The 13,369-nt window shown below is 43.7% G+C and overlaps 1 protein-coding gene across 3 annotated transcripts; it reads left to right on the top strand.

Annotated features, from left to right (window-relative positions):
* The first annotated feature begins 19 nt into the window (after positions 1-19).
* Positions 20-6,893, top strand: ube2v2 (ubiquitin-conjugating enzyme E2 variant 2). 3 transcript variants are annotated; one of them, XM_031563190.2, is made up of 4 exons: positions 20-151; positions 1,635-1,783; positions 5,147-5,272; positions 5,488-5,865. In XM_031563190.2, exons 1-4 carry the CDS (start codon positions 136-138, stop codon positions 5,626-5,628), a joined length of 432 nt encoding a protein of 143 aa, XP_031419050.1. In that variant the 5' UTR covers positions 20-135; the 3' UTR covers positions 5,629-5,865. The 3 variants fall into 3 exon arrangements, with proteins under 3 accessions (XP_031419050.1, XP_031419051.1, XP_012673016.1); XM_012817562.3 differs by lacking the exon at positions 5,488-5,865 and adding an exon at positions 5,881-6,893 and having other exon boundaries at positions 30-151; XM_031563191.2 differs by lacking the exons at positions 5,147-5,272; positions 5,488-5,865 and adding an exon at positions 5,881-6,893 and having other exon boundaries at positions 22-151.
* The last annotated feature ends 6,476 nt before the right edge of the window (positions 6,894-13,369 follow it).

Below are 13,369 nucleotides of genomic sequence, written 5' to 3'. Positions count from 1 at the left end.
CATCTTGCGGCTCGCCCCGGGGCTTGGGGCACACGCCCCTCTGTGCAGATCCATGCCAGTGCAGTGGTGGTGACGTTTTAGTCAAGTGACTCCTATGTCACGATTTCGTGTGCTTTCTGAATTTGGCTGAAGAAGATGGCGGCCTCCTCAGGTTTGTCTCACTATCTGTGAAATATTTCAAACCCCTCCCCAGTAATCTGGAGTTAGTAGCACAATCGTAAAGTGTATCGGCTGACTTCTAAATTTAAATGCACGTGCAGGTTCGTAAGTAACAGGACTTATTATCTTGAGTACTTTGTGCAAATTAGCATGCTAGCCCTAGTGCCTCGAGTAGACGATAACGTTAGTTATGACAAGGGCTCATAACATTAGCTGGCTTGTGATATAGTTCCCTAGTCTCCAGCTTGTGTCAAATAAACAGATGTCTGATGTTTTTGTAGTTTTTAAGAACAATAGTATACATATTGGTTTTGATTGTGGTCAGAAACTGAATATGAAATGTACTTCTAAATGTCCTTGTTCATTGTGTGGCAAGCTAGACCATGAATGGCTAGCGTTGGTGAAGCTCGCTAGCTATTAAGCTAAATTTGTACTGGCATGATTGAATCCATCTAAGTGAGCACTTTCGTTGGCGTCCTAATCATTGCACATGCCAGGGTGAAGAAGCTATCTACTCGTTTAAATAACGTTATCAACTTATTCGAGGTTACGTTATTGAAGTATCAACTAACTTCCGGTAAATAAATGTTGCACACGCGTTTTCATTTCCGTCTGGGTACGTTTAGATAGCAAGCTAACTTTGGTATTCGGAGTGCGCTTGTCCCGCCACCGATTTAACGTGTATTATCTCCCTTGAAGCCCCTGGTCATACAGCTATGTTGTAAATGGGATAGCTAGGTGACACTTTTTTGTGTGAAATTCGTGTCCACAATTTTTGATGCTGTGTGTTATTCAGAGATACATTTCGCTACATTTAAGGAAGTGACTAATGACGCAAAACTCCTGGAACAGTGGCTGATTGCACAATGCTGCATAACTCGCCGCACCTCTGTGTACTGTACAGCATCTCATCTGGCGTGATGAGTCAGTCAGGTTTTTGTAAATGGTAGGAAACCTGCCAGCACCTAAACAGACCGTTGTTGTGCTCTGCCTCCTCTCCCTACAGTCTTTGGCAGAATGCAGCCAGTCTACCCAAGACACCTGTCTGTAGATTGCGCATTTCTATATCTCCATACATTTAACTGAAGACAGTTGCTAATGACCATAGCATTGCTGCTGCTTCAACAGATTATCTGGGTATTAGTACGACGTTATAATGCTAATCCAGAACTGTATTTTGAACTGTGTACACATACTGTCTGCTGTTTGAGGTACTTTTGATGTATGTTAATAGATGTGAGTGGAGATTGTTTGAATTAGGCATACTTGGTTGTTGACACTTTTGGGTGTCAGAAGGTTAATGTTTACTGCTCCAGCTCAGTAAGTGATTATGGTTATGATATGATTAAGTTCATTGAAGGATTTTGCATCCAGTGGATAGTGACAAGTCTGTGCATCATCATATCCAAAAGCAGGAAGTCATGTTAATTGGCTGCTCCCAATTGTTCTGCTCCAATGCCGTGTGTCTGTTGCAGGAGTTAAAGTACCACGCAATTTTCGTTTGTTGGAAGAGCTGGAGGAGGGACAGAAGGGCGTGGGCGATGGCACGGTCAGCTGGGGACTGGAGGACGACGAGGACATGACGCTGACGCGGTGGACGGGCATGATCATCGGCCCCGCACGAGTACGCTTCACTTCTTCCCTACTCTGTCTTCTCCACAGGCCTTACAGGGTTACGCTTTATGGACCGCTATAGTTTAGTGTTGGAACCCAAAAAATGAGAGCAGAGCCAACTCAAATAAGTTCAAGGGTTTACATTCAAACATGGGAGTTTTCTGTAGATGCAGTGGAGGGGTCTGATATGTTCTTTGGTTTGATTTAAAAAAAAAAAAAAAAAATCCTGTCCATTATTTGTTGTTAAAACAGACTATAATTTTAACTACAGTACTGAAAGGGGATTCTAGATTGGCTTAATGAATCTCACACAGGCGGAGGTACTCCTAGCTGGCCTGTCAGGCATATTCCAGTCTTTTGTTGCACAGCAGGAATCAAACTGGATTGAATTATTTACTGTGTAATAGTCATACACCTCAGATGTCAATCACCCTAATAATTGAGCATGAATAGATCCATGGTGTGAGCAAATGGCCGACCTCTAGAGCTTCCAGGAGCGCATAAATAGACCGTATTTAGTGAGTATTTACTACCTTGCAGACCTGTGAAATCATTTTGCAAAAGAGGGTGATTGAGCTCAGGAGCAGATTTGCCTATCCGATTCCATGACGAGATTTTCCCCATAGTCAACATTTCATAGAGTGTCTTGGTGGCTAATAGTTGAATGGATGCAAGCAGTTAACCTTTATGGTGACGTAAACACAGAGACGTTCAGAGTGACAGCAAATGTGTTTACTGAAGTACGTAACTCTGAACCGGTATCCTTACTAACACCCAGGTACCTGATAATGCTTCACTGGAGCACGGCCAAACTGTCATATAGTCCAAAGGGTTTTTTGTATCCAATGTGAGAGCAGCTATGGAATAGCAGCCATTGAGTTTATTGTATTTATGGTGTTGCCGCTAAAGAACCTGTATTGGCTAAATGCACATTTGACAGGCTATGCATCTTGTGATGTAAGGGCATTTTGTGCATGTCACTGGTTTTATTGTTTAAATATGTTATGAGTTGGACAGTACTCAATTGTGGCTGGCTTTTAAGCTTGGTTTAGTGACAGAGAAAAATCTGAGTAGGCTCATTTGTTTTTTTTTAAGTGTTGGAAACAGGAACAGAATGAGCATGGACAGGCTTAAGAGTGTCTTATGACTGTTGCCCATTCTGTTTTCTTGCTATATTTTAATAGCATACAATTATATAATTATATATAATATATTTTGTTAACATAATGCTATATTTTGCGTATCAGTTATCTTGACCTTCGTGTCCATGCGGTCCATTTGTGGTGATGTCTAGGTATTTTTTAATCAAGTGTAACGTGGGATGCTGTAGTTGCAACTTCACTGCCTTACTGTGTTGCTTGATGGGCTCCCCTCCCCATGTCTCACCCCCTTCAGATGGTCTCTCCCTGTCTAGCCTGCACTGTCCCACCCCCTTCAGATGGTTTCTCCCTGTCTTGCCTGCACTGTCTCACCCCCTTCAGATGGTCTCTCTCCCTGTCTAGCCTGCACTGTCTCACCCCCTTCAGATGGTTTCTCCCTGTCTAGCCTCAACTGTCTCTCCCCCTTCAGATGGTCTCTCCCTGTCTAGCCTCATTGTCTCTCCCCCTTCAGATGGTCTCTCCCCCTTCAGATGGTCTCTCCCTGTCTTGCCTCCATTGTCTCTCCCCCTTCAGATGGTTTCTCCCTGTCTAGCCTCCACTGTCTCTCCCCCTTCAGATGGTCTCTCCCCCTTCAGATGGTCTCTCCCTGTCTTGCCTCCACTGTCTCTCCCCCTTCAGATGGTCTCTCCCCCTTCAGATGGTCTCTCCCTGTCTTGCCTCCACTGTCTCTCCCCCTTCAGATGGTCTCTCCCTGTCTAGCCTCCACTGTCTCTCCCCCTTCAGATGGTCTCTCCCCCTTCAGATGGTCTCTCCCTGTCTTGCCTCCACTGTCTCTCCCCCTTCAGATGGTCTCTCCCCCTTCAGATGGTCTCTCTCCCTGTCCTGCCTGCACGGTTCCATTCCTGTTCCATGATGGTTGCACGTTACTTCCTATTGTGCCTGAATGTATACAGTTCTTCACATAGGAAAGTAAAGTAGAAGGCAGTTAGAGAGTGTGTGTGTGTGGGGGGGGGCGTTCTGGATCTGCCCCTTGATGCAGATCCTCTCCTAAATTGAATGGGATCTTCCTTGGCACATGCTCCAAGTGTAATTTAAATTAGCCAGGTCGTTTTTGTGTAATCCTACTGACAGACAAACCAGCAAACCGAAACCAAAAATGAGGAAGCCTAATACATTAACTGAACTGTGTGGGGCCTGAATGCATGTTCTATGTGATGTGTCTCTCGTGCTGTGTTTACATATCTGTTCTCAGCAATGCAAATCACGTGTTTGTTATTGAATGGTTTTAAGTGAATGTGCTAGTATGAGCTTCTTCCCTCTCTGCTTCAGATGCCCCTGCATACTCCAGTAGCAGCCCATAGGTTGAGTATGAAGTATGAGCGGCATGACATTTCTCAACGGTTTCTGGCTAATTTGATCATGAGGAACAAAACTAGGTTGCTGTCATTTACTGTAACCCGAGCGAACATCCAGATTTTGCCACGCCCTTTTAGGGCGCATCTGTATCTCAGCTTCTGAAGATCATAGACACTTGAATTCGGTCTCAAAATGACCGGAACACCCATGTTTATATATGCACCATGAAGGTTTATAAGCTCTAAAACCTTTACTTTTCGAGATATTCAAGAAAACACTTTTTTTTTAATTCGCAGAGGGTGCAAAAAGTACTCCACTAGCAGGCTCAAGTTGAGTATGCATTATGAGCGGCACGACTTTTCTCAACGGTTTCTGGCTAATTTGACCCTGAGGAACAAAACTATGGTGCTGATGTTTACTGTAACCCGAGCGAACATCGAGATTTTGCCACGACCTTTTAGCGCTCATAATGCAACTTAAGCCTGCTAGTGGATTTATAAAAATATTTTTTTCTTGAATATCTCGAAAAGTAACGGTTTTAGAGTTTAGAAACCTTCATAGTGCATGTAGAAACATGCGTATTCCGGTCATTTTGAGACCAAATTCAAGTGTCTATGACCTTCAGAAGCTGAGATACAGATGCGCTGGACGCGCCCTAAAAGGGTGTGGCAAAATCTGGATGTTCGCTCGGGTTACAGTAAATGACAGCACCCTAGTTTTGTTCCCCATGATCAAATTAGCCAGAAACCGTTGAGAAATGTCATGCCGCTCATACTTCATACTCAACCTATGGGCTGCTACTGGAGCATGAAGGGAGATGCTACTGCAGTGATTGGTGATTCTTGTTGTTATGTTGCCTCTGGCAGAATCACCTCCACGAATTCTAACAAAATGCTGTTGTGTGTTTCTTGTCGTAGACTAATTATGAAAACAGGATATACAGCCTGAAAATGGAGTGTGGACCCAAATACCCTGAAGTATCACCGATTATTAGATTTGTAACAAAAATTAGCATGAATGGAGTAAATAATTCCAATGGAATGGTACGTATGTTTTCATTCCCCTGTTTTTCAGCCGAGCCAGAGTTTGTAGATAAGCGGTAGAGTTGGAGTTAGGAATTGCGATTCTAATCCAGTAATTGAACAACCTTTAAGCAGATTCCTGTAGTGATTGTCAAGTTTTGTTGCCATGCAACCGCTGCGTATTTCTGATGCTTTAACTGATATGTGCGGCTGCTTCATTTTGATTTGAATTACAGACTTTAGCTACAGACGTCTCATGGCAACAGTCATTCCTATGTGCAAACATTGCCAGGGCAACTGGGGGGTATGCAGTGTTACTGAGCCTTTTAAGACCTCTACCCCCCCCCCTGCTTGAGACGAGTGTAGTTCTGGAGTAGGTGGGACTGCATTGCATACCCATGCATTGGAAAAGTAGCCTTTCCTTAATCATCCTCCAGTAGAATGGCTTCTTCTGCCTTCGATTTTTCTCTGTCAGTGTTGTAGGAGAGCATGTCTGCATTATTTTCTAGCTAATGACTGTGCTATTGCCTTTTAGAGCAGATAGCGCCCTGCATAAAGTGTTCTTATGATGACCGTGTTGTCTGTTACCTCTGTACTCAAGAGGACCTCACTTTCTTCCTCTCTTCTAGGTGGATTCTCGTAGCATACCAATTCTAGCTAAATGGCAAAATTCATATAGCATTAAAGTTGTTCTTCAAGAGCTACGACGTCTATTGATGTCCAAAGAAAATATGAAGCTTCCTCAGCCACCAGAAGGACAAACGTACAGCAATTAATTGTAAATGATTGTTTTGACCCCTCTGTCTTAAACCTTACTCTCTTAGAAATGTCTCGTTAAAGGAAAAAAAAAAAAAAAAAATCATTATAAACTTCGCTCACTCCACACATTAAAGAACCACATCAGCGAGAGCGTTGGAGGATTGGACATTTCTGTTAGTTAGGCTGATGTCAACCCTAGAGTATGAAAAAGAAGAAAGAAAAAACAAAAAACAAACATGAATGTCAGGGCACTGAGTGACATTCTGTTTTAAGAGACGTGCACAAATGTATCTCTTCTTTTGATTCAGCGCTCCCGTGGCCATTAGCTTTAAGTCGACGAGATGTGTTTAAGTTGACGAGATGTGTTTTTGACTTGACTGAGGGCGGGAGGCCTTTCTCTCCCTCAGCCACGGGTTCTTCTCCTTTTTTTATTTTTTATTTTGTTTGTTTTCCATTAAGCATTGTTATATGTTAAACCAACTATTCACCCAAACTAAACAAATGATGTTGTGTGTATGATGGCATGCTGAAACTAATACAACACGTAGTTGCCAATGACAAAGCTGCGTAACACATTGTAAAGTAGTGATTATCTAGTGGGTACATTGAGATCTCTCGCAGAAGAGTTCTAAACAAACAAAAAAGGAATCATTTGAAGTGTGCCTGTAGTCTTTTAGTAGTGTCAAGGTGAAGGTTTTCTTTTTTTTCTTTAAAAACAAAATCTGTATTTGACATGAAAGCAGTTTGTTCCTGTGCAGCAGTTTTTTTTTGTTGACATGTAACAGACACCCTTTTCTGTTTCAAAACAACCCTTGCATTAAACTTCTAGAGAAAAATGACAGGTGTATCAAAATGTGACTTGAGATTAAAAATCACTCTGAGACTCGTGCATCAGCTTGATTTAATCCTATGTGTGTGCGTCTGTGTGTGTGTGTGTGTGTGTGTGTGTGTGTGTGTGTGTGTGTGCGCGAGCGTGTGTGTGTGCGCATGTTCTAAATACTATCAGTTCAGTTGTGCAAAATCTCCTGATCCCTCCTCCCCAGTGAACCTTATTGTTTGTGTTGCCACAGTGCTGAAACACTAACGTCTCTCCTGTAGTAGTGGGCCCCTGGTCTCATGTGTTGACACAGGGCTGACACATTAACGTCTCTCCTGTAGTAGTGGGCCCCTGGTCTCATGTGTTGACACAGGGCTGACACATTAACGTCTCTCCTGTAGTAGTGGGCACCTGGTCTCATGACCCTTGGTGAGTATAGGAACAAGCTGTTGTTTCATCCTGCTAGTGTAAGTCATCTTTAAAATATCGAAAACGGAATCAAGTCAGATATGACCTTTCTCTCATGTTGCCACCCTTCCTCTGGTCTCTGTAAAACTGGTCAGTGGGGTGTGCATGGCAACCCTTCCTCTGGTCTCTGTAAAACTGGTTAGTGGGGTGTGCATGGCAACCCTTCCTCTGGTCTCTGTAAAACTGGTCAGTGGGGTGTGCATGGCAAATTACATACACTCTAGGGTTGGGTTACAAGACATAGAACATTTCCTGAGGGATCAGAACTTCTTATGTCCAGAACACCACCAAATCAACAAAAGCTGCATCCACTAGATTTTTGGAACGCCATCACCTACAGGCAGATTTGTATAGTCCTTTGAGATGTCAGTACAATTATGTAAGAAGCACAAGTTCTTAGTTGTGTCCACAGTTGGCTCAAGAATTAGACGTGGGAATATCTCTCTTTTGCCGCTTTCATGTGCAAAAGCGAGGACCTGTTCAGTTGTCCACCGGGCACGGCACGTTCTTTGGGTCAATTTGATCTGTGTGTGTCTGCCAAGCACTGGGAGGTTCAGCTTCTGGAGTTCGGCTGGAACTGGCAATCTGGTCTATAGTTCAGAGGGCTTGTGACTGTCGTCATCCCACCTCCTTAGGGTGTTTGACCAGAGAGGGAGAGCCAATCCACACACACACACACGCACGCTTATGAGGCCTGGCGTTTTAATGATGACCGCCCCTCATGGTTGTTTTTGCAGAGGCCTATTCCAACTCCACTCCCACAACACAGGAGTTCACAGTACAGCCCGACGTCACCAGCACTCTCAGTCTGATGTGCAAGCCTCGGTGGTTATTGTTGTTTGTTCGTCTTTGTTTACTGGCCCCATCTAGACCCTGAAAGCATTGCGTAAACATGTCATACCATAGCAACTGTTACTGGAATGGCCAATGTAATGGCCAAGCTCCTATAAACACGAGGTTTGTGTTCTAAATGGCAGTGCTTGATCCGGGCCTGAGAGGGGATTCTCATGGACAATGGTTCAGGCTGCATTTCACAACCACATGCAAGCATTCGGAAGACGTGTATGACCCGCTGATAAAATATGGAGTTGCATGCCATCCTCCCATTAGGGTTTTAATATTATTTACTGACATTACGTAAGCGCCTGCTTCACCAACTCTGCTAGCATTGGCAAATCTAAGACTATAAATGTGTCTGTCTAATTGATTCAAATATACAACCACACTAAACCCTGGTACATAATATAGTAACAATGAATATCAGCTGTGTATGTGGTCTTTCAACAGATGCAACTGACCACACTGTCAAGAGTATATAAAAATGATTTCACTTTCCCCAAGTAATCTCCAAATTATGTATGGGCACTGATGACAAGACAGCATTAAACATTTTTAATTAATATATTTTCCTGAAAGGAGACTCTTAATTAAATGTATGATGCCAAAGAAAAATTGCATCATTTGATCTGTTAGTCTCAGTGAGATATGGACTTTTGAAGCACCTCCACCAGGATTTGTACTGATTTGGTGCTGATAAAAGCTTGATGGCAATGCTAATGCTAATCAGTGTCTTTTGGACTGGGCGGCTAGGGGGGATGGCTGGTGTGTTTATCGGTCCTTCACATGACTATAAATTAAATCATCAAAATGAATCTGAAGTCGTCACCAGCTCTAGCCTATCCAAATACGCCCCAAAAGTGATACGTATGTGTAACTGTTGCACCAACGCTTTCAACTTTGGATTCAGTGGGGTGTAGTTGTCGAAATTGGTCACTAGAGGACGCTGTTCATCTATTTACCAACAGATGGGTGTTTTTTTTTCCTGCACCTTCTCTTCAATCTCAGTTCATCTTTTCCTTGTTCGACATTGACAAATGACAAGGCAACGCTGAAGAGGTGTGTAACTTGGGAGAGGCCAGGACCGTTGTATTCCAGTACACACTCATGTCAGTCTCTGACTCTAATTCATACTGATCTGTCTGTATTTTTGCATACTAGCTCCCCAATAGCATCCCTGTAACGAGTGCATCCCGCCCTGTGTTATGACAAGCAAGCTGTTCAGATGTATTTGAGTGGGTGGTAATATCCCCAAGATTTGAAGCATGTTTTTTTAATTTGCGTATGTGGCTGAATGAATGCCCACACTTACATAATGGCCCTCTTGGCACCGAGCTCGTTGAACATACATCCTAGACAACTTTTTCTCTCAACCACCGACGTGTCGCGCCCACCTAGATGATGCAGCAGACAGCATCCATTGTTTGGCTCGTGGACACACCACAACACTTGACTGCGTGGTGGGACGGCGAGCAAACAGATCTAGACCCACTACACACAAACATACACATCCAATCTGCTTCCAGCCTTATTCTCAGCTCACTGAGTCATGTCCAGCCGCCCGGCCGCCCATGGAACTGTGTGCGAGTCCGTTACGTGGTGGGAAAGCTCCCTCTGAAGGTGATTGCGTCTCCTATCAGAAGGCAGCAGGCGCCAAGCTCCTTTCCCTGGTGTGTGGGAGTGGGAGTGCAGCCTGGCACCCAGCGTGGAGGCCCCAGGTTGGGGGGGGGGGTGTCATCAGGTTAACCCCCCAGTGGATCGTAAGCCAGTTCCCTTCTCCTGCAGTCATCTCAGTTCTTCTTACCCAGGCCATTACACGTTCTGGTCACTCTCGTCAGGCCATTACAGCCTCTCCCCTGCAGGTGGCGGCGTGGGGGGACACGAGCCGTCTCGCAGGGCCTCCCTCGGAGGGAGCGTAATTGCGTTACAGTTCGAGGAGGGTGAGACACGCTTCGCTGACCTTGCCGGAGGGAAGTATGACAGCATGCCCGCCTGGCCCACAGGCGCTTGCCTCACGTCCTCTCTTTGTCCTTGTCCCTTGTGTGTGTGTGTGTGTGTGTGTGTGTGTGTGTGTGTGTGTGTGTGTGTTTGTGTGTGTCGTCGTTGGAAAGTGCCGGATAATTGACCTGTTATTCTGCACACTTGGAGGTTATTTATCTCTGGCCCGGTTTCTTTCATCTTGCGCCGCTCTCATGTGCTGAAGCCCTTTATGGGCCGGTGTGAAGGGTCACAGCAGAAGTGGCCCAAACGGGTCTCGTCCAAACGAGCCCTCGGTCAACAAGCCCCCAAAGCCAGTGTGACATTGCCGTGACAACTCAACTTGTTGTGGCGAGGGATGTGACGCGAAATAATTGACGCTTATTTGTTCATTTTTCACAAAGAACTCACAGATGTCCCTCACTGCTGCTGCTGTTGCTGCTGGCAAAAATACAGTGTCTTTGATGGATTCACATGAACAAACTAAAAAAAACTGGGGGGGGGGACAGGGGTTCCTACATCCCTACATCACTCCATCACTACGCTTTCCCATAGGCTGTCAGTGGTTAATATGGTGTGAGGAGAGAGCTGCACTGGGTCTCCCTGGGCTTGCCCCTGCGTCTGTTGATGCCAGTGGGGCTTTCTCTGCTCACTCTCGTGCTCAGCTCTCTGGCGCCTGCCCGCTCCCCGGGGGGAGGTCCATGGTCATCCCCTTCACTGTGCATCTGATCTCCGCTGCATGCTGGGACGCATGGACGCATGCACACCTGCACTCCACGCATGGACGCATGCACCACCTGCACTCAAAGTCAGCCTGTGCTGCATGGGACATGTGGATTTGGAGCATTTCGTGCTGTCATTCATAGTTTGAATGGGTAGCTACGCACATGTGATCCTCACGTCAGTGGGTTTTTTCCCAGAATGTAATGAAGGAGGGAGCACTTGCGGAGACTTGGGAGTCCGAGCGGCTGAAGAGTTTCTCCCAGCCGGCGTCTCGCCTGACCATGTGTGGAATGTCCTGCTGGTGGACACAGGTGCAAGAGGGAACACTAAAGCAGAACTGGGAGACAATTCCCATCACAACCTGCAAGTAGAATTATAGAAAACAACTACTGTTTAGGAAAATTGGGAGATTAGGGGGATGAATACATATATATATATATATATATATATATATATATATATATATTGTTACGTACAGTGTGTTGTATGTATACATGTAGGCCTACAACATGTATACATACAAGACACTGTATGTAATATATATATATATATATATATATATTAGTGCTGTCAGTTTAACGCGTTATTAACGCTTGTGTAGCGGCCGTGGAGATCTCGTGCAGGAGATAGTTTGATACTATAGCCTGCATGGAGAATACCAAAACAAATTCCTAGTATCTGTATACATGGCGAAAAATAAAGTTGAATTGAATTGAATTGAATTGAATTGAATTGAAAAGTTAACGCAAACCCATTTTAACGCCGTTAATTTTTTTATCGCGAGATTAACGTTCTTTTTGGCCTCGCAAACTGTGTATTAGGCTAACGTTACGGGTTGAGTGAATGGTGAGCGCGATACGGCGAAATGGATGATAAAAAGCTTCTGAATGGAAAGTTTACTTTTAAAAGTACTGTTGTGCAAAAGAAGCCAGCTTCACTGTTGTCTGAAAATGTCAACAGGCAGCTGGCTGAAAGCAAAGAAGTAGTAGGCTTACCTCTTATTGGTAACCTAACTGTTACGGCTCATTGTTTCTGAAATAAGAGGCCTGACTGCTATGTTCCCAGCAAACTTGAAAAAAAAAAATATTAAGCCATGGTTTAACTGCACTATAGGCTGAGTCCTTGTTTACCTGAAATGTGCACTTTATAATTTTATTTTATACCGCCCTGTTTGGCAATGTTGGTTTTCAATAAAATAAAACATTTGCTTAAAGCAAGCCAATCCACTTTTCCATGTTGATAAGGGCATTAAAATAAAATGATGGAAAAAATAAATAAACGAAGGGACATTTAGAATAGATACAAATTTGTGATTAATCGCGATTAATTTTGAGTTAACTATGACATAAATGCGATTAATCGCGATAAAATATTTTAATCGTTTGACAGCACTAATATATATACCTGTAGGTATTTGTTTTTGATTGATTTGACAAGCCATCCCCAATACTGAAGTGTTGTTTTGACTGCCTGTGGCCTCCTGGTTTGTTGGAGTTGTAACAGGAAACTGTGGCCTGCCTCTGAGCCCAGCTGCTCACGTGCGGAGATGCTCTCCAGTCGAACCCTAACCCTAACCCAGTCTGGCCGGCTCCAGAAGCGCAGCACCATAAAAACCTCCACATTTCTCAAATTCCCCCAGGCACACAAAACGGCAAACCCAAGACAATGTCAACAAAACCCCTAAATGATTGAATCATTAGGGAGTCATGTCCAAAAACATGTGTGTGACCTCTATTGTTGTGTTGTGTTGTGTTGTGTGCTGTTCCTCCGCCGTGTCGGTCGGTGCTCCGTTTGGTCATTCCTCTAGAAGCTCGTGTTTCGGTTCCCATGTTCCCGCTTCCCGTGTCACTTGGCACACTTGTTGGAAATGATCCCACATAGAGGCTCGCCTCACTGTCCCTTTACATTAATTCAAACACAGTACTCTCTTTAATATATATATATAATATAATATAATATAATATATATATATATTAAAGAGAGTACTGTGTTTGAATTAATTAATTAATTATATATATATATATATATATATATATATATGATATATATATAATAATATTATATATACATACATTAGCCATCCTGACAGTGATATTGGCCCATTTTCTTAAAGACATGCACTCATTCCAAGCCCTTATCATTACTACCTCAGGAATTAACAATTTCTCAGAATTCTTCCCAATTTGGTATACATAGTCTTGGTGCTTAATTTTACAGAACTGTGAGAAACGAACAATATAATTTATGCTATGTTAAATTTGGTTGGTTAACCACATTTACATTGCGCTCAAACCCTCAGAGTATAGCGGCCTGAATTAGCTTTGCAAATGATAATACAGTTAATTCCCAGTGCCTAATCCTTCTTCATGTCTGATCATATTCTCAGGAGGGATTTCCCATCAACATCACTGAAAGGTGTGTTTTCCACAGATTAAGATTCTCCAGAGTATTACAGTATGAAGTGGCATGCTATCTCAGACTTAGCGCTACTGGCATTATATGACACACCAGCATATTTAATCTGTAGGTATAGTGAA

Source organism: Clupea harengus, chromosome 25, assembly GCF_900700415.2.
Source record: "Clupea harengus chromosome 25, Ch_v2.0.2, whole genome shotgun sequence".
NCBI classification, from domain to species: domain Eukaryota; kingdom Metazoa; phylum Chordata; class Actinopteri; order Clupeiformes; family Clupeidae; genus Clupea; species Clupea harengus.
The sequence above is the reverse complement of the archived record's forward strand: the minus strand, read 5'-3'. Positions and strand labels throughout refer to the sequence as shown.